Source organism: Mobula hypostoma, chromosome 23 (assembly GCF_963921235.1).
Source record: "Mobula hypostoma chromosome 23, sMobHyp1.1, whole genome shotgun sequence".
NCBI classification, from domain to species: Eukaryota; Metazoa; Chordata; class Chondrichthyes; order Myliobatiformes; family Myliobatidae; genus Mobula; species Mobula hypostoma.
The window spans coordinates 8,490,827-8,516,032 of NC_086119.1; the positions used below are offsets into that span (position 1 = coordinate 8,490,827).

General features: G+C 44.8%; 2 protein-coding genes across 5 annotated transcripts in view; one reads left to right on the top strand and one right to left on the bottom strand.

Annotated features, from left to right (window-relative positions):
* ppm1e (protein phosphatase, Mg2+/Mn2+ dependent, 1E) overlaps positions 1–25,206 on the top strand; it is a 171,173-nt gene that overhangs the window by 124,306 nt on the left and 21,661 nt on the right. For all 3 annotated transcript variants that reach the window (XM_063031594.1, XM_063031596.1, XM_063031595.1), the window contains exon 3: positions 23,155–23,354. In XM_063031594.1, the coding sequence (XP_062887664.1) occupies positions 23,155–23,354 (200 nt within the window). The remainder of the gene's footprint in view (positions 1–23,154; positions 23,355–25,206) is intronic.
* The window catches only part of trim37 (tripartite motif containing 37), a 158,598-nt gene that overhangs the window by 9,008 nt on the left and 124,384 nt on the right, over positions 1–25,206 (bottom strand). The gene's annotated exons all lie outside the window — the stretch shown is intronic.

A 25,206-nucleotide genomic window follows, 5' to 3' on the forward strand; every position in this document is an offset into this window, starting at 1 on the left:
TATTACTGCTGAATGATTGAGAGAGAGGAATCCAAGAGAAGACATTCTATCTTGAGAAATAATCAGAATCAGGTTGATTATCATCGGCATACATCATAGAAGCTGTTGTTTTGCGGCAGACATAAATATTACTGTAAGTTAACAAAATAAATAAATAGTGCAAAAGGCAAATAACGTGGTTCATTGGTTCATGGACTATTCAGAAATCTGATGGCGGAGGGGAAGAAGCTGTTCCTAAATCATTGGGTGTGGGTCTTCAGGCCCCTGTACTTCCTCCCTGATGGTAGTAATGAGAACAAGGCATGTCTCAGATGGTGAGGGTCCTTATTGATGGATGCTCACCACCCCCTCCCCAACACACACACACACACACACACAGTCACACACACACAAACACACTCTCACACAGACACACACACACACACACAAACACACTCACACACACACACTCACTCACACACACACACACACACACACTCACTCACACACACACGCTCACTCACACACAAACATATACACACACACACTCACTCACACACACACACACACTCACTCACACACACAAACACACTCACACTCACACACACACGCTCACTCACACACACAAACACATACACATGCTCACTCTCACACACACACACACACACACTCTCACACACACACATGCTCACTCCCACACACACAAACACGCTCATGCTCACTCTCACACACACACACACACACAGTCACTCACATACACACATTCACACACACACACTCACGCTTACTCATTCACACACACAGCCACACTCACACACAATAGTGATGAAAATTAAACTGGTTGAGTTCATTTTCCTGTGAATGCCTGTAAGAAGATGAATCTCAGGGGAGGATATAGTGACATCTATGTTCTTTGATAATAAATTTACTTTGAACTTTCGCTTCTTTGCCCAAAGTTTTGATACCAATTCCACTGACTCTGGGTAAATTTGAAATTAAATGTGGGCCAGTGCCATCTCTGACTACATTATGTTTTATCGGAAACAAGACCTTGCTGGTTGTGGCAGTAATGGAAGGAAATGTAGATTGATTGCAGTTTTGACAGCAGCATGCAAGGAGTACATTAAAATAAGAACAAAAAGGAAAGTACATTGAATTCTGGTTAATTGGGACACATCAGGACCAGTACATTTTGGCCCAATTAATCTGCTGCCCCAGTTAGTCAAAGTTTCATGGAAATAGTTTAAGAAAGACAAACTGCTGTTTAACTGAATAACAAATGATGCGTTTAAATGAAATACAGAACCAATGAGAGCACTACCAATAGTACTACAGTACTATAAAACTGTCTATTAGATCCTAATTGTTATCAACAGAGAAATTTAGTGTTTACGCTGCCACGTTCTTCTGATGGTCTGTAAATGAACAAATTCAACATGGCCACCTAGTGCAGATAATGGACAGTTCTCATTGCCTTCCTGCATAAAGTAGTGTCAAAAATCACTGCTCTTTAATTCAGTGTCGGTCGGCCTAAAATCTTTGTAGTTCCTAACTTGCTGAAATAGTGAAATCATTTCATTTTCACTCTCGGCCTTTTCTGACATTTCCAAGTCTGAATGCTTGAAACTGCAGTGAGCAAAACAGTTCAGAATGGTCTCGCTGCTTATTGCCCACCAACTCTCGGTGACAAAAGTCACTGCTTTCTGAACACAAGCACACACAACTGACACTGTTTAAAAACTGTTGGCTCTAAGTACGGTTCGTCTAGTGATCTGAAGGTCGCTAGTTCGAGCCTCAGCTGTGGCAGCATGTTTGTGTCCTTGAGCAAGGCACTTAATCTGTGCGAGGAGTGGCGCCCCACACAGACTTCCAATCTGCGCTTTGTAAGGCATGAAAATGCCCGACACAATGTCTGAGTCGATGTTCCCTCCCTCCGTTCCTAAGTACCGCGTTAAAGCGACTAATGCTAGTTAGAAATTGTTCAACAATGGCCTCCTGTCCCAATTAAGCAGCATAGTGTCCCAAATAAATGAAGGGAATCCCAGCGACTGGTTTTTAATCTTTTAAGAGTTGTCCCAGGTAAGTGGCTGCCCAATTATCAAATGGCCCAATTAATCAGAATCCGTTGTATTTTAGTTTACCACCTTTCATGTGCCCTTGATTATTCAAAGTCTCTTATTGCAATTACTTAACTTTGATATTCAGCAGCCACAGATCAATATGTTCTGGTCAAACTTGGCAGCCTCTCTGTGAATAGCAAAATCTCACAAACAACAGTGTTATTCACTGTAAATCAACACTAACAAAAGTGTATAAGGTTTCCTTAAACACTGCTGTGTTTGATCTAGCAAAAGTTTCTAATTCTTTCAATCAAGAGGGACTATGGAGTATCCTCTTTCAATATCAGAAACTCCTTTCAGTTCTGTGTCTGCTACACACCACACACAAGAGCATAAGACATAGGAACAGAATCAAGCCGTCCATCCCACCGAGTCTGCTCCACTGATTTATTTTCCTTCTCAACCACATTCTCCAACCTTCTCCCTGTAACCTTTGATGCCCTGGCAAATCAAGATCCATCAACCTCCACTTTAAATATACTTAATGACTTGGTGTCCACAGCTATTTGTGACAATGAATTCCACAGATTCACCACCCTTTGGCTAAAGAAATTCCTCCTCAATTCCGTTCTAAAGGGACATCCTTGTATTCTGAGGCTGTGCCGTCTGGTCCTACACATTCCCCGCTATAAGAAACCTCCTCTTCATTTCTACCCTGTCAAAGTATTTCAATATTCAATAGATTTCAATGACAATGGCTATATTTCATTAGGACTTGAGGAGATTTGGTATGTCACCAGACACTCACAAATTTCTACAGATGTACTGTGGAGAGCTTTCTAACTGATTGCATCACCATCTGGTATGGAGGGACAACTGCACAGGATCGAATTAAGCTGCAGGAAGTTGTAAACTCAGTCAGCTCCATCATGGGCACTAGTCTCCCCAGCAGCCAGGACACCTTCAAGGACAAAAAAGAGCCATCCATCATCAAGGAACCTTAATGAGGACATGCCCTCTTCTCATTGCCAGACATCCCACCCTGCAAAAACTCATTTCAGGGGGGTATCACCACCATTTCAGGGAGGTTAGCACCCCTACCCTCCCGCAACACCATATTCCCCCCCCCCGCCCGTCGACCTCCAAGGGTGTATGTAATACTTTGTTTAGTGATTTTGTCTAATCTGTAAACCAAGTTGGGTATATGCAACAAATGTGACATTAAAATATGTGCTTATATTATATAATATTATCATGTTTATTCTATTACAACTTTAAGCAAGTCTACGGGGAGTTTGGCCTCATCACGTAGGACATCAATAGCGTAGCTCCTTAGCAGCTAGCCAGCTGGGTTAAATAACGTTAGCTATGCTGTAATGACACCTGTTAAACTCACCTCAACATGTCTTTTACATTTTAACCCACCATGGGCAATAGAAAAGTCGCTGTTGCAAACAGTGCAGCGAGCAACACTGTCATTATTTTTGAGGTCGACTGTAAAGCCCACCCACAGAGAAAACGGATAAGTCTACTTAGCAGGGGTCCTCACCTTTTTTGCACCGCAGACCGGTTTAATATTGACAATATTCTTGCGGACCGGCCGACCGGAGGGCGGGGGAGTGTTAATCACGACCGGAGTATAGGTGATAAGTCAATAGCATCATAACATTTTAAGTAACGTTTTGATATTAAACACACAGCACATATTTTCCCCATATGAACATATAAAATCATTGCAACACACCAATATCGCTGAGTCAGTGCGAGTCCTGGGCTTGTTTTCCTGCAACAAGACAGTCCTCTCGAGGGGTGATGGGAGACAGTGATACTCGAAGGGGGTTCCTTATGTCCAGTCTATTCGGCAATTTAGTTTTCATTGCATTCATTGCAGAAAACTCCGCTTCTCAGCGACATGATGTTGGAAATGGAAGCAACGTTTTCAGTGCTTCCGTGGTTATCTCAGAATATTTAGCCTTGACTTTGATCCAGAATGCCAGCAGAGATGTTATGTCAAACAAACTTTTCAGCCCGCCATCATTTACAAGCTCGAGGAGTCGATCTTCTTCCCGCGCTGACATGGATGACGCGCGCGTAATGATCTTGCGTGCGTTGAAGTTCAACAGTGCGTGACGGGGAATGAGGAAAGGTGCAAATGACTCATATCGTTTCATATCACCAAATCATATCGTTTCCTCACAGCCCGGTGGTTGGGGACCACTCTTAGCACAAAGAGAGACCAATCAAGATGCTCGTTCTGCCTCTCAAAAAAAATCTATTTCTGGGATATTGTATATAATTTCCGGGTGTCAGGGAGCCACTATCGATATGCGGGAGACTCCTGGATCTGGTGGGATGTCTGCATTGCTACCATCAGGGAGGAGGTAGAAGCTGCAGAAGATTGTAATTCCAGTCAGCTCCATCTTGGGTACTAGCCTACAAAGTACCCAGGACATCTTTAGGAAGCAGTGTCTCAGAAAGGCAGTGTCCATTATTAAGGACCTCCAGCACCCAGGGCATGTGCTTTTCTCACCATTACCATCAGGTAGGAGGTACAGAAGCCTGAAGTCAGACACTCGGCGATTCAGGAACAGCTTCTTCCCCACTGCCAGCTGATTCCTAAATGGACATTGAATCTTTGGACACTACCTCACTTTTTTTTAATATACAGTATTTCAGTTTTTGCACATTTTAAAAAATCTATTCAATATATGTAATTGATTTACGTCGACTGTACCTATTCCTAGAGATGCTGCCTGGTCTGCTGCGTTCACCAGCAAATTTGATGTGTGTTGCTTGAATTTCCAGCATCTGCAGAATTCCTCGTGTTTAAATTGATTTACTTGTTTATTTTGTTATTATTTTATTTTATTTATTTTTTTCTCTCTGCTAGATTATGTATTGCTTTGAACTGCTGCTGTTAAGTTAACAAATTTCACGTCACATGCCGGTGATAGTAAACCTGATTCCGAATCTGATTCTGAAGGCACATACTCAACGATTCAAGAACAGCTTCTTCCCCTCTGCCATCAGGTTTCTGAATGAACCCATGAGCACTAACACACTACTTCTTTTCTCTTTTTGCCTGACTTATTTAATTTAATTTTTTAAATGTATATATATATATATATATATATATATATTCAAGATTCAAAGTACATTTAAAGTATCGATGCAGTGTATAACCTTGAAATTTGTCTTCCCTACAATCACGAAACCAGCCGAGATCCTTCTTCAGGACTGGAAAAGAAGGGAGAAGGAGCCGAACAAAAAGGAAGTAGTACAAGCTGGCAGGTGATAGGTGAGACAAGGTGGGGTGGAACATAGGTGGGTAGAAATGAGAAGCTGGCAGGTGATAGGTGGAAAAGATAGAGGGCTGAAAAAGAAGGATTCTGATATGTCAGAGTGTACCACAGGAGAAAGGGAAATAGGAGAAACTCCAGAGGGAGGTGAAAAATTAGTGATAAAGTTTGTAATCTACCAGGGAATACTGATCTTCAGTTTCAAAGTTCAAAGTAAGTTCATTCTCAAAGTACATAAATGTCGCCATGTACCACTCTGAGATTCATTTTCTTGTGGGCATACTTAGTAAATCTACAGAATAATAACCATAACAGAATCAATGAAAGACTGCCCAAGCTGGGCGTTCAACCAGAGTGCAGAAGATGATAAACTCTGCAAGTACAAAAATAAATAAATAATAAGGAATAAATAAGAAATAAATATCAAGAACATATTATGAAGAGTCCTTGAAAGTGAATGCATTAGTTGTGGAAACATTTCAATGATCAGGCAAATGAAGTTATCCCTGTGGTTCAAGAGCCTGATGGTTGAGGGGTAGTAACTGTTCCTGAACCTGGTGGTCTGTGTCCTGAGGCTCCAATGCCTTCTTGCCGATGGCAGCAGTGAGAAGGGAGCACGACCTGTGCTTTCCAGTATTGTTTACAGTCACTGGGTTGAAACTCTGGAGCTTCCTACTCATTAAATTCATCAGAACTGCAGCTGTTCAGGGTGGTGTCTCCCTGCTACCTTCATAAGGGCTTCTGGAGTGGAAATACATGCTGGCCCTCCTAGCAATGGCCAGATCTTGACGGCTACACAAGATTATAAAATCTACACAATCTGCTGACAGAATAAGTGAACCCACATCAGAATCCCCTCTCGAATAAATAGCTCCAACTCAAAAGCCTATAATTACACACAGCCAGATAAAATGGGCAGGTCACATTATTTGCACACCCCAATGTCGGGCTACTGAAACAAGCACTCTAGTTTAAACTACAGAATGGCAAATGATTATCATAGGGGGAAAAAAAATAAATCTATAGAATACATTAATAAATACACTTTTGTAGGCACACCTGCACACTTGCTCATTAATGCAAATATGCGTATAATCAGCCAATCAGGTTTCAGGCAGAAAGCATCCAGTTGGTAATCTTCCAGCAGCAGTTGTCTCAGTTGTTGTTCAGACCAAACATCAGAAAGGGGAAGAAATGTGATCTAAGTGACTTTGGCCGTGGAGTGATTGTTGATGCCAGAAGGGGTAGGTCTGTAGTCTAGTGTAGTTTTCTGTTGTTTTTTACGTAGTTCAGTGTAGTTTTTGAATTGTTTCATGTAGCACCATGGTCCTGAAAAATGTCTCGCTTTTACTGTGTACTGTACCATCAGTTATGATCGAAATGACAATAAAAAGTGACGACTTGACTTGACTTGGGCAGTTTGAGTAACTCTGAGACTGCTGATCTGGAATCTTCACGCACAACAGTCTTTGGAGTTTACAGAGAATGGTGCAAAAAACAAAAATACATCCAGTGAGCGGCAGTTCTGTGAGTGAAAACGCCTTGCTAATGAGAGAGGTCAGAGGAGAATGGCCAGACTGGTTCAAGCTGACAGGAAGGTGACAGTAACTCAGATAACCACATGTTACATCTCTGAACACACAACACGTCAACCCGTGAGGTGGATGAGCCACAGCAACGGGAGAGCATGAACATGCACTTCAGTGTACTTCCTGTAGCCAGAAAAGTGCCCACTGAGTGTAAATAGCCAATGTTCCCTACGCCTCATTGAGAAATTTTAACATTCTCGCCAATTGTGAGGATCCCTTTTGCATGATTGTTCAAAATGGAGAAACGACATTCTGATAGCTGAGCCTGAAGGCACACACTCAACGATCCAGGAACAGCTTCGTCCCCTCTGCCAGCCGATTTCTGAATGGACGTTGAACCCATGAACACCACCTCACCACTTTAGCACCACTTATTTAACTTATCTCTCTCTCTCTCTCTCTCTCTCTATGAATTACAGTAAGCATGTATATAGATAAATACTTACTGCAGTTCACAGTGTTTTTCTCTGTGCATTATTATGCTATGCATTGTACTGCTGCTGCAAAGTTAACAGATTTCACAATATATGCCAGTGATATTAAAACTGATTCAGATTCTTACATGAGTCTTGTTATTAGAACATAGATGCCCAGTGAGGATGATGAAAACAACACGCCACCTACTGCTCTAACACCCCCTCCCTCCCCATCTGCCTATTTGTTTGTCTTTGGATCCTACAATAGATTCAAGAAATCACTTAAGAACCCAAGGAATTGGATTAAAAACATGTCATCATCAGTTACCTATTATTGTCTAAAGCTGATAACCACCAAGCTGGCTCCACCATGATCATTGTCCATTAGGCTGTCATACTTGCTCTATACACTGTAGTTGCAGTAATGAATCATAGTGTCATTATAGAATTACAGCACAGAAACAGGCCCTTCAGCCCATCTAGTCCATGACAAACCGTCGTTCTGCTTAGTTACATCATCTGAACCATAACCCTCCATATCTCTTCCATCCATGCACTTATCCAAATATCTCTTAAGTGTTGAAACCAAACTTTGCCGTTTGCATTTTTCATTGATTCTGCTGTGCTTCTTTGCATCTACTGTGAAAGCCCGCCAGAAAATGAATCTCGGTAGTATGTGGGGACATATATGTACTTAGATAATAAACTTACTGGGAACTTCCACTGGCAGCTCGTTCCTCACACTCACCACTCTCTGAGTGAAGACGTTCCCCCTCACGGTCCCCTTAAATATTCAACCTTTCACCCTTAACCTATGAACTTTAGTTTTAGTCTCACCCAACTTTGGTGGAAAAAAGCCTGCTTGAATTTACAATATCTATACCCTCATGATGTCAATACATATATTTTTAATCTCAAAAATGTGAATTTATATATTTGTGAATTTTATAAATAAGCACCATATGTCACCATTCTCGGTATGAGCTACATCACTACATTTACATCAAGTCAGGAAGGCAGGAGCTTTCCTCTACAGACATTACTGGGGAGGGGGGTGATGGTTGAAAACACAAGTTTCAGTCTCTAAATGTGAAATGATGCAAGGTTTTTTTTTCCGCTGACCTTTGGTAGCAGCTGCGCTGAGCATCAGTGTGTCTCTCAGCACATAGTTTTTAACAGTGGAATGTGCCAATCTGCAACATTTGGTCATGAAAAGCTCCTTGCAGCTGAGCACCAGCAGCTTTCGGCAGACTAGAGGGCACCAAGTTGATCATTTTCCAGCAACAGTTGCCTCGGAGTGCTAACCAGGGAACAGCCCTTAGATGCTGCTCCTAGTGTCGCACAGCTATTTGGGATGGAAACACTTCGTCTTCTAGATGACTCCTTTGGCTGTTCTGCCCCTGGCGTGTGGGGCAGCAATGAAGGTCCGCCAACTCTGGCATCATTCAGGACTTCCTTCGTCGTGTCAGTAGCTTCCTCTCGGTTTTCACTGCCGTCAGTCGTGCAAGTCCCAGGTGGAGACTCAGGAATATCGCCGCACTCAGGACTCTTCATTGCTGTTTGCATAACAGTTTTGTTGCACCAGTCAGAGTTGTTATCCCTGAGTTGAACCCCCAAACCTGGAGGACCGGTGGACCTCTCTTAGTCTGGCCTCTACCCTTTGACCTGTTTGGCATGGATGACCCTACCAAGAGCCAAAGCATAAAGCCTTGGCTCCAGCCAACACAGCTCTCCGGGTCATTGAGGCACACGAACCTCCAAACCCTACGACGAGGTTGTGGTCCTCCTGCTCTTGGAAGCTTCTGGAAGATTTTATTAGCAAATGCACATCTCAGAAATACACTCAGTGTCCACTTTATTAGGCACACCGGTACGCCTGCCCATTAATGTTAATATCTAATCTGCCAATCATGTGGCAGCAACTCAGTGCATAAAAGCATGCGGACATGGTCAAGAGGTTCAGCTGTTGTTTAGACCAGGATGGGGAAGAAATGTGATCTTAGTTGGTTTGACCGTGCAATGATGGTCTCAGAGGCCCTTAGCACGTACAGTAGAACCATCTGTTATTCTGCCCAACCTCTCCCTTGCTGGGTGGGATGAAATGAGCTGCACTGTACTGATTGAGTACTGTTGAACATGTGCCAAGTGCACAGCTGGGGTGGTTTCCAATTAATTTATCTGCGGTTTCATTGAAGAGCTTTATTAAGCTGCAGTTATAGATCCCCCAGTGGCTCTCAGTGAATCATGTTTAAAAGGAAGAATACACAAAGTTGGCTGGCTCCTTGAACAGCTCAGCCTGTTGGGATGCTCAGCCGGTAATCCGGACCAAAGAAAAATTGGTCCGGGGACGGTTCAAACCTTAGTGAAGGAACGAAGGAAGATTTTAATTTGCAGTGACTCAGGCTACCCCTGAAGCTGCCTACAGCAGTTAAAAACTTCAGAATGAGTGTGTGCAGAAAGACAGCTGGTTGTGTACAACAGGGCTACAGATCAAAGTACCTTTATTACCAAAGTATGTACACGATATACAAACTTGAGATTCTTCTCCTTATAGGCTGCCAATGAACAAAGAAACGCAACAGAACCCATTACAAAAAGAGGATGGGCGAACACCCAATGTGCAGAAAAAAAACTAATTGTGCAAACAATAAAAGTAAGCAGATACTTGTATTTGCTAACTGTAGAGCACAGCTGGCCCAGGGGCCCGTTAGTTGCAGGCCAAAGTCTCGGGTCAGTGCAGAGAACAGTATCCCTGCAGAGCAGCGAGCAGAACTCCAGCCTGTCCCTTAACTAGTGGTTGTGTTTGCTGCCAGCAAGTCGTCGCTGTGCTTCACCAGCGCCATCTTGAACCGGAGGGTAAATGCAAGCAGGCTTTTCCCACTGAGCTCAGGTGAGACTAGAACTAGGGGTTTACTGTTAAGGGTGTTACGTACCCCGTAACTGGGTTGCCAAACCAGCAGAAATGGATCACTCAGTTGGAGTCTGGATTACTAGAACTAAGAAAGTTTTATTAAAGAAACAAGCAACACAGTAATCGAAAGGATAATAAATGCAACAGTTCAGCGATGATAAACACACATGTGCACAGAATTAAGATAACAGCATCAATCAAGCTCTATCGTTGTCTAGGGGTAAATGACCAAATTTCAAAGTGACTCAAAGTTCAGTCCAGTTTAGTAGTTCAGTTCGCAGTAATCGTTGCCATGGCGATGGACAACGTGGGGGGAGAGAGAGAGAGAACAGGAACAACTGATCATTCAGACACGGCTTCACTCACAGACCGGCGATATGGCTCACAAGCAGCTTTTGGGGCAGGTCCTTGGTGATGTCACCTGAGGTCACCGACTGTGATCCCTCCTCCAGATGCGGTCGATCCTCTGCAGTGAACCCGGCACCCAGGCAAGGGCGGACACACACCGGGTTCCCGCTGATCGTACCTTTCCACCCTGGCCGTTGTCTGGTACTTCCCACCGACTCGTGAGAGGCGTACCGCTTCCAGGGTCTCGTTACCTCGGGTGGCGTGTGTGTCTTGCCTTAGCGAACCTGTCCCTTTTTATCCCCCTGCTGGGGTATCGCCTGTCCATCACTTCAAACAGTTCAGGGTTCAAAGGGGAAACCGCTCCAGACAGCTCTCTCTCCCCCGTCCCTTCATTACACATCTCCAGATGCTGCTCCATTGTTCCTTATCTCTCCTTCCCCTGAGGGCAGGTGGCAGACCACTTGCTGATGTCACTGATGCTAACCCAGGCCAGCAAACATCTTAATTTTTATGTGTGTTCTCGTCACAAGGGTGAGCGGTGAAACGTTTCAGAGGAACATGAGGGGGATCTTCTTCACTCAGAGGATGGTGAGAGTGTGGTGGATGCGGAATCGATTTTAACATTCAAGAGAAATTTGTATAGGTACATGGATGGGAGGGGTATGGCCAGGGTGCAGGTTACTAAGACTAGGCGGATTAATAGTTCGCAAGATCTAGATGGACCAAAAGGCCTGTTTCTGTACTACCAACACACATCAAAGTTGCTGGTGAACGCAGCAGGCCAGGCAGCACCTCTTCCTAGAGATGCTGCCTGGCCTGCTGCGTTCACCAGCAACTTTGATGTGTGTTGCTTGAATTTCCGGCATCTGCAGAATTCCTGTTGTTTGTGTTTCTGTGCTGTAGTGTTCTATGCCTCCAAAAAGATCTCATGAGACCAGTGTTAAGATGACCAGATTATCTCAGAATCAAAATCAAAATCTGGTTTAATATCCCCGGCATATGTCATGAAATTTGTTAACTTAGCAGTACCATGTAATACATGATAAATATAGAAAAAATACTGTGAATTACAGTGAAGTATATATGTATATTAAATAGTTAAGTAAGTAGTGTAAACACAGAATAATAATGATGTAATGTTCATGGTTTCAATGTCCATTTAGAAATTGGATGGCAGAAGGGAAGAAGCTGTTACTTAGTGTCCAGACCTTAGATGCAGTTGTGGTTCTCAGCTGTAGCAGACTGAAATGAGACTGTTTGATGGTTTCCGTCGGAGCTGCCGCCCGAGTCGCCCTTATCTTTGGCATCCTGGAAGATCTGTTCTGTATGCCATTGATTGAGATCAAAACCAATCCTAGAGTTAGGAAGCTTCAAACCTACCATTGACAGCAGACGAAATCTCAGTTTAATGTCACCTCAGAAGGATGGTGCATCCTGACAGGGTGGTTCTTCATTAGCATAACGCTCTCAGCTCCACCCTGGGAGTGTCCGCTGAATTGTGCATTCAAGGCCTTGTATTGTGACTTCAACTCAAAAAGCCCCTCTTTCAGGTGAGATTGCTTCCCTGGGTCAGAACAGGTGGGTCAAGCTCGCAAGCGTGGTTTATTGATGGTGGAGGCCTGTGATCTAGGTTGATACACTTTTCGCAAATTCTGCCTATCCCCCCCTGTAAGACTGTAAGACATGGGAGCAGAATTAGGCTATTCGGCCCATCAGGTCTGCTCCGACATTCTATCGTGCCTGATTTATTATCCACCTCAACCCTATTCTCCTGCCTTCTCTCCACAATCTTTGACACCCTGACTAATCAAGAACCGGCCAACTCCTACTTTAAATATATCCAATGCCTTGGCCTTAAAAACTTGTAACTTGTGAAGCTGAACCCATACTACTGCGTTTGATAATGTCACATCAGATACAACCGCCGTCAGATAGCAACGCTTTGTTGGTGGTGGCGGGGGAGGGGTGGGGAGGGTGTGGTTGATGTGCTAAGTAATTGTTGGACCACCAGCAAGCAGTACAGGCCCTCTTCCTTAACGCACCAACACCTTCAAATCCCTCCACCCTGCCACTTGAGATTCTCCCACTGCTACAATCATCTGTTGAATGAATGTTTCTTTATTGCGCTGGCGTCCCATTTACCCAATTAAAGACTGATTGATTCTGACAACAAGCAGTAAGTTGTTTCTGAGTGACTTGGACCTTCTAAATCACCTGTTGAATCATCCTTACAGGCAGCCTAACGATGCTCAGAGATGGCTAATTCCCCACGGCCTCACTTCCTGAGAGTTGGTTTGAGTCTGTGTGACAGCAAAGCTGATTGAGGTTCTGATGGTTCTTATTCCCATTCATGTCAGGCAGCTAATGATCCTATCACATAGTCATAGTCATACTTTATTGATCCCGGGGGAAATTGGTTTTCATTACAGTTGCACCATAAATAATTAAATAATAATATGTAAATTATGCCAGAAAATAAGTCCAGGACCAGCCTATTGGCTCAGGGTGTCTGACCCTCCAAGGGAGGAGTCGTAAAGTTTGATGGCCACAGGCAGGAATGACTTCCTATGACGCTCTGTGTTGCATCTCGGTGGAATGAGTCTCTGGCTGAATGTACTCCTGTGCCCAACCAGTACATTATGTAGTGGATGGGAGACATTGTCCAAGATGGCATGTAACTTGGACAGCATCCTCTTTTCAGACACCACCGTGAGAGAGTCCAGTTCCATCCTCACAACATCACTGGCCTTACGAATGAGTTTGTTGATTCTGTTGGTGTCTGCTACCCTCAGCCTGCTGCCCAGGCACACAACAGCAAACATGATCGCACTGGCCACCACAGACTCGTAGAACATCCTCAGCATCATCCAGCAGATGTTAAAGGACCTCAGTCTCCTCAGGAAATAGAGATGGCTCTGTCCCTTCTTGTAGGCAGCCTCAGTGTTCTTTGACCAGTCCAGTTCACCTACAGTACCTCAGAAATCACACTTCTGGAATCCACTCCCCTGACTCTTGCTGGGGGTTCATTCTTGACCTGGTCTGAGGTCTTGTTTCAAGGTTCATAGTGAGTCCATAGGTTCTTCAGTAATCAGTTCAGAGTTGAGGTGAGTGAAGTTATCCACTCTGGTTCCGGAGCCTGATGATTGAAGGGTAATAACTGTTTCCTGAACCTAGTGGTGTTTTGTTGTTCTATTTTTTGGTTATTAGACATAAAAACAAAGTTCAAAGTAAATTAATTAGCTAAGTACCTATTTGTCACCATCTATTTATATATAAATGTATTTTCTGAGATACAGTGAAGAATAGGCCCTTTGAGCTGCACCACCCAGCAATCACCCAATTTAATCCTAGTCTGATCAGAAGAAAATTTACAATGACCAATTAACCGACCAACCGGTATGTCTTTGGACAGTGGGAGGAAACAGGAGCACCCGGAGGAAACCCACATGGTCACAAGAAGAAAGTACAAACTCCTGACAGGCAGCAGTGGGACCTGAGCCCGGACTGCTGGAACCGTAAAGTGTTGGGCAGAGACTAGGGAGAATTGTAAAGCAGCGTGACCAACTCTCCCTAGACTCTACCTGTGAGGATCGAGAGGGCACAAATTTGACTGGGCATCAGTGAAAGTCATGGCGCAAGCAAGCACTTGGTATGGAAGAGAATTCTTGAGGCGTGGTTTTCCGCAAATAATCCTGTAAAAAAACACGTAACATGTATATGCAGGCATGCTCCCCTATGCTCTGTCTGCCAGAGAAAGCAGGATTTCCCAGTGGCCACACCAGCAACTTTGATATGTGTTGCTAACATGTATACGCGCTGATGCGGGCAAAATTCCAGACCACGACGCACGAAGTTTGTCACACAGCAATCAGCGACGAGATTTCCTCCTCCTGACACAAATGAAATGACGACAAATCAGCTGATTGAAAAGTATATAAAGGCCAAGCATTGGGAGAACACACCACCATTGACAGCGCACTGACAATTCTCCTCATATGGTGATGAAACGTTTGCAAGTAAATTGCCAAAGATTGGAGAAGAACTCAACCCGACCACAGGTCTTTAGTGTTTGGCAAATGGGGAGGAGAAGATGGCGGCGCGATGCTGCGTGCGCGGCCACTCCGAAATGATATCGTATCTGTGAAGTAGGATGCCGTGCACAATCCTGGTTTGATGGAGACAGACGTGAGAAGCACGGAGGAACATCTGGAGAAACTTCTGAAATGCCTGCTTCACTGCCGCTGCTACTGTGCGATCGAGAATCTCCGGAGGGGAAGGCCCCAAATCCTCGACTTTGCCTATTGCCTGTTGCCGGGGCCGGGATTGAAGCGCTCGGCAGAGATGGTGCTCGGTGTCGGAGGGCTGATTGGAGGCTCAAAGTTTTCGGACGGACTCAAAGAGTCGGCTGTGGTCGGGTGCTTCCAGGATGCTACATCGGCAAGTCTGCGGCGCTGGAGGTTCATAGCAGGGAGAGTTTTTCTTCCTTCTACCGTCTGCGTGAGATGATGGGACTTTCGAGAGACTTTGAGACTTTTTTTTACCGTGCCCATGGTCTGTTCTTTATCAAATTACGGTATTGGTTTGCACTGTTATAACTACATGTTATAATTATGTGGTTTTTGTCAATTTTTTTAGTCTTGGTTTGTCTTGTGTTTCTGTGATATCATTCTGGAGGAACATTGTATCATTTCTTAATGCATGCATTACTAAATGACAATAAAAGAGGACTGCGTGTCCTCATAATCTAATGCCCTGTCTGGTCCTGATGCTTTCTGTGGGTTCAGCCTCCTGAAGGCTACTTACTTATTGGCCTCAAAGACTGAAATAATAGGATCATCCGGGGTTGTTGGAGTTCATGATGGCCCCTCCATGTATTAACAGTGAAACTGAGCACAGAAGGCTTTGAGTTCATCTGGAAGCGAAGCCCTGTTGTCGCTTATGTCACTTGAAAGCGTTGAAGCCTGGCACAACTGTTGAGCATCCTTTATTGGTTCAAGTTTAGTCTGGAATTGCCACTTCACCCGTGAAATGGCTTTCCAGAGATTGTGCCTGGACCTCTTGTAACTTTCTCGATCACCAGACTTGAATGCCTCTGACTTGGCCGTCAGCAGATTGTGGATCTCATGGTTCATCCAGGACTTCTGGTTGGAGAAGACTCTGAATGGTCTTGTGGGGACATACTCGTCTACAACGGTTTTAATAAAGTCCGTGCCAATCAGTTGTATTCATTCCGATCCACAGATGAGTCCTTGAGCATCACCCAATCCATTGACTCAAAGCAATCCTGTAGCCGCGCCTGTGCCTCCAGCGACCACCTCTTTGTTGTCCTCGTCTTAAGAACTTTGCTCTTTAGCCTCTGTCTGTGTACAGGTAGAAGGACGGCCAAGTGATCTGATTTACCGGAATGTTGTCTGGGCATGGAACGGGTTGGCATTCCTTATTTTAGTGTATCAGTGGTCTCATGTATTGGGACCTCTGGTGCCACAGATTATATGCTGATGATAATTAGTCAGGGTTTTCTCCAAGCAAGATCCCAGCTGTGATTTGAAATGTGTCAGGATGGACTGTTTCTTGTTTAGAGATGGCATTATCCAGTATCGCGAGGGCTTGATTATAGTCGGCTGCTCTAGGTATGTGAGCTGCAGTCAGGTTATTGAGGCGAATCCTAGGTAAATATAAATGGACAGCATTTGACCGTTTGATGTTCAGGTTTGGGGGAAACATGACTTTAACAAAGCCGCCACACTGGAGCATCACAGAGAGTTATCATGAAACACACACCTCCACCCTTTACCTTTTATGAAGTAGCAATTTGGTCCATCCTGTGAATCAAGAAGCCTTTGGGTCTGACCATTGTATCTGGCGTGCTAGAAGTAAGCCACATTTTATTGGAACATAGAACACAGCAGTCTCTCATTTCTCTCTGATACAGCAATCTTGCCCTGAGGTGCTCAATTTTATTCCCCATTAACTGCACATTTGCTAACAAAATGCTGGGTTGAAGGAGCTTCTTCCATCTGTGTTTCAGCCTGGCTTGGAGTCGTCGTCCCTGCCCCCCCTGCCTCATCTCTGGCCATGCCGATGAACCTTCATCCACTTAAAGATGCTATACCTGCTTGCTTGAGAGCTAAGTTCTGAAGTCAATAATCGGCACTTTGTCTTAAGACATAGGAGCAGAATTAGGTCATTCACTCTATCGTCTGCTATGTCATTCAGTCATGGCTGATTGATCATCCCTTTCAACCCCATTCTCCTGCCCTCTCCCCGTAACCTTTGATGCCCTGATTAATTTAGAATCCATCAGCTTCCATCTTAAATACACCCAATGACTTGGCCTGTGGCAGTGATTTCCACATATTCACCACCCCGTGGCTAAAGAAATCTTCCCTCCTCTCTGTTCTAAATGGACATCTCTCAGTTCTGAGGCTACCCCTGGTCCCAGACTACCCCACATCCACTCTATTCAGACCTTTCAATATTCATTAGGTTTCGATGAGATCCACCCCCCTCCCCCTCACCACCACCCCATTCTTCTAAACTCCAGTGAGTACAGGCCCAGAGCCATCAAACGCTCCTTGCACTTAACCCTTTCATTCCTGGAATCATTCTCACGAACCTCCTCTGGACCCTCTCCCGTGCCAGCACATCTTTTCTCAGACAAGGGGCCCAAAGGGACAAGACAAGGGAACACAAAATAACCTGCAGATGCTGTGATCAAAGCAACACTTTCAGTATGTTGGATGAACTCAGCAGGTTGGGCAGCATCTGTTTGGGATGCATGGTTTGTTGTATCAGGTAGTCGGACCCTGCGCACTACACTGCTGCCTGTTGAATCATTGTTGACATCGGCTGTTTGACTCAGGTGACAATAGCCACCGTTTCCTTCATTTTATTTAATTATTTAAAGGTACCGCAGACTGACAAGCCCTTCCAACCCAATGAGCCCACACCCATGTGACCCACTAGCCTCTTAACCCATACACCTTTGGAATGTGGAAGGTAACCGGGCACCCAGACGAAATCCACGTGGTCACGAGGAGAACGTGCAGCCTCTTTACAGACAGAGGCGGATTTGAAGCCAGGCCACTGGCGCAGCAAGGGCATTACGCTCACTGATACGCCCGTCTGCTTAGAGGTCCAAGCATTGGGCAGAGATGTAGCTCCATTGCCAATTGTAACGATCAACCTTACTTCTGGGCCTTCACGGTGAATCCACACTCAGCAACCCGCTGTGGATAACACCTCATTCCCATAGCAGACCCAGAGGTGTGAAGCAAGGAGGTACTTCCATTTGGGAGGAGCATCTAGAAATGTAAGACTGTCCCTCAGAATTCAAGAGAAACCGAGAAAGGGAAGAGAATGTGTGAGATGAATAGCAGAGAGATACACTCAGTGGCCACTTTATTAGGCACAACTGTATAATACCTCCTCATTAATGCAAATATCTAATCAGCCAATCATGTGGCAGCAACTCAATGCATTAAAGCACGCAGACATGGTCAAGAAGTTCAGTTGTTGTTCAGACGAAAAATCAGAATGGGAAAGAAATGTGATCCAAGTGGCTTTGACTGTGGAATGATAGTTGGTGCCAGATAGGGTGGCTTGAGTATCTCATAAACTGTCGATCTCCTGGGGTTTTCACGTACAGCAGTCCGTAGCACTTACAGTGAATGGTGAGAGAAACAAACAACAGTGAGCAGCAGTTCTGTGGGCGAAAATGCTTTGTTAATGAGAGAGGTCAGAGGGGAATGTCCAGACTGGTTCAAACTGACACGAAGTTGACAATAACTCAAGTAACCACCCACTACAACAGTGGTGTGCAGAAGAGCATCTCTGCATGCACAACACGTCAAACCTGACAGTGGATGGGTCACAGCAGCAGAAACCATGAACATATTAGGCACTGCACCTCATGTCGCTGTTCTTTATTAGGGGATACCTAATAAAGCAGCCACTGGGTTTATTCAATGGAAAACCGGTTAAACACGAGGGAGAGTGGAAGAAAGAGTATGATGGTGAGTGGATAATGGTGGAAGAAGATGGAGAGCTGGGTGAGGGGAGGTTTATGTAGGTCATGAATCCCTGCATTGAGCAGTTGAGTTTAATGGCCCAATTCTGTGCAACTCTGAATGATAAACACGTTACAGAAAAATTAGGAGAGATTGTTCCATTTAAAAGTTGAGTAGTGTTTTAGAGGTCATCTTCCCACTGTGATGACGCGACTCGGTCCTAGTTCCTGCAGTGGGAGTGGATATGTGTTTATTTATGTCAGTCAGATGTGATGGTTGGGTGCCCAGTGGACCCTGTGCTGTTTCTTGACGACCAGCAAGTCCCTTTAGTCCCCAGAGATTGCAAAATGCCTCAAAAGAGTCTCGTCTGACCAACATAACACTGACTCAGGTGAGATTGAAGCAGATCAGAGAGCCGAGAACAGTCTCAAGGGTGAATTTCCAACTCAAACAGCTGCCTGCATCGTTGCCTAGTAACTATTAGACCACTGTCCTTTTCTAGCTACTCTTCATTGTGAGGATGAGACAAATACAAATCTCTGCACACTCTTTGTGCTGAATATGTACCACTCAAGGCCAAAGTCATGCTTTAAAAAGTATAAACACAAAAGATTCTGCAGAGGCTGGAAATCCAAAGCAACACACACAATATGCTGGAGGAGCTCATCAGATCAGGCAGCATCTATGGAGAGGAATAAAGAGCTAACGTTTCAGGCCAAGACCCTCCACAAGTCCTGATGAAGTATCTCGTTTCCCTAGATGCTGCCTGACCTGCTGAGTTCCTCGAGCACTTTGTGTATTTTATCCTTAAAAAGTCTGTGGGGTAACTTAGATAACCCATGTTGTGGATGTCATTAAAACGGAAAGGATTGGGAAGAATGCGCCATTGTAATTAAACCAGGCAGTGGGGGTGACAGCCTTGGTTACAGGGTGTGTGGGCAGCAGTGCTCCCAGTGTCTGTTTGGGAAGGAAGCAGTGATGGATGTTGCGTTCTTCTGGCGGTTGCTGTCAATGATTGAAGCCCTTTTTTTGACCAGTTCTACTTACCATGCAGAGTGGATGGTCCCACACCTTTGTCCCATCAGAGGGGGAAGGAAGGAGCCTAAACATGCAACTTCACGTCTACGGCCTTACAGCCATGTAACAGTCCACATTGCACACCCCCACGCCAGAAACACACGACACATCCCACGGGCCAGTCCACGAGCCACGCGATGCGCTCTTCGTGCTCCCACATGGAACCTGCACACCCAAACGGTACAGTGCACGTGCCACGCTCCTTGTAGAACAGTCCTCGTGACGTGGCACACCTGCACACCGTGGCATGTGGAATACCTGATGCATATGCCAGTTCCACCAGCAGTCTTGCAATGTATCAAGGCACCATAATGACACGGCACTGGTTCCGTTCTTGGTGGGAGTTTTAGACGTTGTCCAGCTGTGGAGGATTCTGGAAGAGTTAAGAAAAAAATCGCCTTGTCCTTCTTCATCGTGTTAATGTGAAAGTGAGATGCCCCTCATCTGCAGGGAATATCGAATGCCCGGGGGAGGTTCACTTTACTGCCAGGATCCAGAGGGTTTCCTTTTAGGGGGCTGCTTCTGTGTGTAAATCCAAAGTATTACAGACCTTGAAAATGTAAGATAAGACCAGAAAGTGCTGTAAATGCTCTGCAGACCAGGTTGCAGCTGTCGGGAGAGGAACAGAGCTTAAATGTTTCATGTCAGTGACTTTTCGTCTGGACCAGGGATGGACGCAAGTTTAAGGGGAGCTATTCTTTCAGTACCATGATCGCTGGAAACCAAACCGTAAAGATTAGCTTTATGTGTTATGTGTACATCAAAACATACAGTGAAGTATGGCATTTGCATCAAATCAAGTCAGCTAGGATTGTGCTGGGGGCAGCCAGAAGTGTCGCCCAGTTTCCAGCGCCAACATAGGAAGCCCACAACTCATTAATAGAAAAGCAAGCCTGGGTGATTACCATCAACCAGACTGGGCCCCAGTACCCTAATTGGACTGCAGTATTGACTCTGTTACTGAACTGACTATCCGTAGTCTTGGACCAATGATACCTTGCACCATGTAGACCACAGAACCGGAGGAAATTAAATTCCAGAAATAAATCTAGAAAATAAAAGCTGACGTGTATAAGTAGATCGTAAGCGGGAGGAGGGGGTGGAGGGGGGCAGCAGGGTAGCGTAGCAATTGGTGTGGCACTATTACAGCACCAGTGACCTGGGTTCGGTTCCACTGCTGTCTGTAAGGAGTTTGTACGCTGTCCCCATGACCACATGGGTTTCCTCCGGCTGCTCCCGTTTCCTCCCACATTCCAAAGACATACGGGTTAGTAGGTTCATTGATTCTGTGAGTGCAGTTGGGTAGCGTGGGCTTGTTGGAAGGGCTCGTCACTGTGCTGAATTTCTAAATAAAAAATAAAACCCAACAGTTTTACAAGAAAATCCACCACCCTTATCCTGTCCAGTCCAGCGTGACCCCAGAACATGAATTTGATTCCTAACTGCTTCTGTAAGGAATGGTTCAGGAGGCAACTCAATTTTGGGACTAATTGAGGAAGAGCCCGGATGTCAAACAAAATACTGAACCCATATTTGCGCATATCATGGACAAGTGTTTGGATGGGGATTCCTCTGCAACTGCTGACCTGTCTGATAGGTTTGGTGTGGAGATGGTGAGGGACTGGGTCCAGTGGAGAAGCAAGAAGTGAGGTCCAGAGGAGAGTTGGGAGGGTTGGGCGCCCCAACCCATTACCATGTTGGACTTGAATAAAGGCAGCTGGGACTTGGAGTAGCTTTGCTGGCAGAGACAGATGATATCTTCATGCTCAGTCACTGATACAGCTCGGCCTGCTGACAAGGGAGAAGAGATACGATTCGACACAATCGCTGGGTGCTGTAGGCTGAGTCAGCTGCGTGTTGTCAGGTCCCTCTGTGAATGATTGATGAACAATACTCTGCTGTACGGGCCGGGTTAGACCAGAGATCTCTTCCATCTGTTCGCCATGGCCTGTCAGCAATTATTAATGTCATGGAGAAATTATATTGCATGCCTGCTGGGGGAGGGTGGCAAATACACCGTACTTGCATTTCATGACCTCGAGATGCCCCAAAGCACGTTGAAGCTTTTGTTTAAAATGTAGTCAGTATTACAGTCGAGGGAATGTAGAGGCCAGTTTATAGGCCATAAGCTCCCAGGAAAAGCAATATGATAATAGCCAGGCAATGTTTCTGCCACATTGATTGAGGGATAAATATTGAACGTGACACAGAGGATAACTCCGCTGTTCTTTGGAGCATTTTGCCACGGAAAAATCCTGCGAAAGTTGACAGGTCTCATTGTAAGGCCTCGTGTGTAAGACAGCACCCTCGACAAAACAGTGTAGTCCTTCAGTACTGCCCCCTTCAGGGGGCAACACGCATGAGGAAAGACTGGTGATACAGAACTGAGATTATGCCGTCTGAGAAGACTGAACAATTGGGAACTTCTGTTGGAGAGAGGCAGAGGGAAAGATTGGTGCCGTAGTGGTTAGCACACGCTTTACAGTATCAGCAGCCCAGGTTCAAATCCTGCCACTGCCTGTAAGGAGTTTGTACGTTCTCCCCATGAGCGCATGGATTTCCTCTGGGTGCTCTGGTTTCCTCCCACAGTCCAAAGACATACCGGTTGGTAGGTTAATTGGTTATTGTAAATTATCCCTTGATTAGGCGAGAGTTAAATCGGGGGGTTGCTGGGCAGCGTAGCCTGAAGGGCCGGGGAAACCCACTCCGCACCAAATCTCAACAAGTAATAAATTAAATATAGATCTTTGAGAGTGTGTTGGGATAGAAGAGTTTTCACACAAGGAGAGGGCAGACAATGGGGATAACTTTAAGTGTTTGGAGGGAAGTGGGAGAGTCGAGGACCAGAGGGCACAGCCTCTGAATAGAAGGACGTCCCTTTGGAACAGAGATGTGGAGGAATTTCTTTAGCCAGAAGGACGTGAATCTGTGGAATTCATTGCCACAGACGGCAGTGGAGGCCGAGTCATTGGATATGTTTAAAGCAGAGGTTGATGGGGAGGTTTCTGATTAGGAAGCGCGTCAGAAGTTATGGGCAGAAGGCAGGAGAATGAGGTTGAGATGGATAATAATTCAGCATGAGCCTAGCAGCTGGTGTAAATCTCTGGAGTAGGTTTGACCCTGAAACCTCCTAACTTAGAGGCAAATGTTCTGCCAGCTGGGCCACAACAGCTCAGGTTGATCCCAAGATTTTTATTGATCAAACCGCCATCGATTTCTGTTACCTTTCTGCCCTTAGTGTAAACATGAGTATCATCGGCCCTGCGATGTTTGACTAACATTCATCTCCTGACAGCTATACAGTGACTGCAGCTGGCTTGGCAGCATCGTTGTTTGGAACTTACTTTCTGCTTACTCTGCCTCGATTTAAAAGAAGTATTTATTTGTTTCTAGGTTTGTGCACATTGCTGACGAGGCCCGTCTACGTGCAGGAGAGACAAATCACTTAACCTTTGCGCTTTTTCAGAGTTTGACTCGACGAAGCTGGCCCGAATGGTGTTCACAAAACTCCACGAGGTCTGCTGCAGCTGGGTGAAGGATTTGCCTTTGACGAGAAGAACGCACCCCTACTTCGAAACGTCAATTCACGCCATCAAGAATATGCGAAGGAAAATGGAGGACAAACATGTCTGTCTGCCTGATTTCAACACACTCTTTAATCTAGAGGTACGTAGATTCAAATGTGATGGAGTGTGGCTTGCCTCACTGAGCTTTTGCTAAATCTCCTCCCAACATTGTAGATGTAAAGTAAACCCTCCAACCCCCTTTAAAAAGTGTAACCGCACCATCTTTGTAGAGAAAACATTCCATTGGACAGAAATGAGGAGGAATTTCTTTAGCTAGAGGTAGTGAATCTGTGGAATTCATTGCCACAGACTGCTGTGGAGGCCAAATCACCGGGTATATTTAAAGCAGAGGTTGATAGGTTTCTGATTAGTAAAGGTGTCAAAAGTTACATGGAAAAGGCAGAGGAATAGGGTGGAGAGGGATAATAGATCAGCCATGAATGGAATGGTGAAGCAGACTCGATGGGCCGACTGGCCTAATTCTGCTTCTATGTTGCTAAAAGCAACAGATACTAGACTGAAAGTGTTATATTTGAATGCACGCAGCATAAGAAATAATATGGACGATCTTGAAATTCAGCTACAGATTGGCAAGTATGACGTTGTGGCCATCTCTGAAACTTGGCTAAAGGATGGCTGCCATTGGGAGCTGAACGTCCAAGGATATACAGCGTATCAGAAAGAATGGTTAGTAGGCAGAGGGGGTGGTGTGGCCCTGTTTATAAGAAATAATATTAAATCATTAGAAAGAGATGACATAGGATCGGAAAGTGTAGAGTCTCTATGGGTTGAGTTAAGAAATGGAAAGGGTAAAAGGACCCTAATGGCAGTTGTCAAACAGCAGCCAGGATGTGGATTACAAATTATAGCAGGAGATAGAAAAGACATGTCAGAAGGGCAATGTCATGATAATCGTGAGGGATTTTAACATGAAAGTGGATTGGGAAAACCAGGCCAGTACTGGACCTCAAGAGAGGTCATTGGTAGAATGCCTAAGGGATGGCTTTTTAGAACAGCTTGTTGTTGAGCCCACTAGGGGATCGTCTGTGCTGGATTGGGTATTGTGCAATGATCCAGAGGTGATAAGAGAGCTTAAGGTTAAGGAACCTTTAGGGAATAGTGATCACAATATGGTCAAGTTCACTTTGAAATTTGAGAAGGAGGATCTAAATTCCAATGTGTCGGTATTTCAGTGGAATAAAGGAAATTACAATGGCATGAGAGGGGAACTGGCCGAAATTGACTGGAAAGGGACACTAGCAGGAAGGACAGCAGAACAGCAATGGCTGGAGTTTCTGCGAAAAATGAGAGAAATACTAGACATATATTCCAAATAAGAAGAAATTTTCGAATGGAAGAAGGACACTACCATGGCTGACAAATGAAGTCAGAGCCAAAGTAAAAACAAAAGAGAGGGCATACAAGGGAGCCAAAGCTAATGGGAAGATAGTCATAGTCATAGTCATACTTTATTGATCCCGGGAGAAATTGGTTAATTTAATTTTTAATTTTTAATTTTTAATCCATCAAGATAGTGGATTGGGAAGCTTTTAAAAATTTGCAGAAGGAAATTAAGAAGGTCATTAGGAAGGAAAAGATGAATTATGAAAGGAAGCTGGCAACTAATGTCAAAGAAGATACTAAAAGCTTTTTTAAGTATATAAGGGGTAAAAGAGAGTCAAGGGTAGATATAGGACCAGTAGAAAACGATGCTGGAGATATTGTAATGAAAGATGCAGAGATGGCAGAGGAACTGAATGAGTTTTTTGCATCAGTCTTCACAGTGGAAGACATCTGCTGTATACTGGATATTCAGGAGTGTCAGGGAAGTGAAATAGGTGCAGTGAAAATTATGACTGAGAAGGTGCTTAGGAAGGTTAATGGTTTGAGGGTGGGTAAATCTCCTGGACCCGATGGAATGCACCCTCTGAAGGAAGTATCTGGAGAGATTA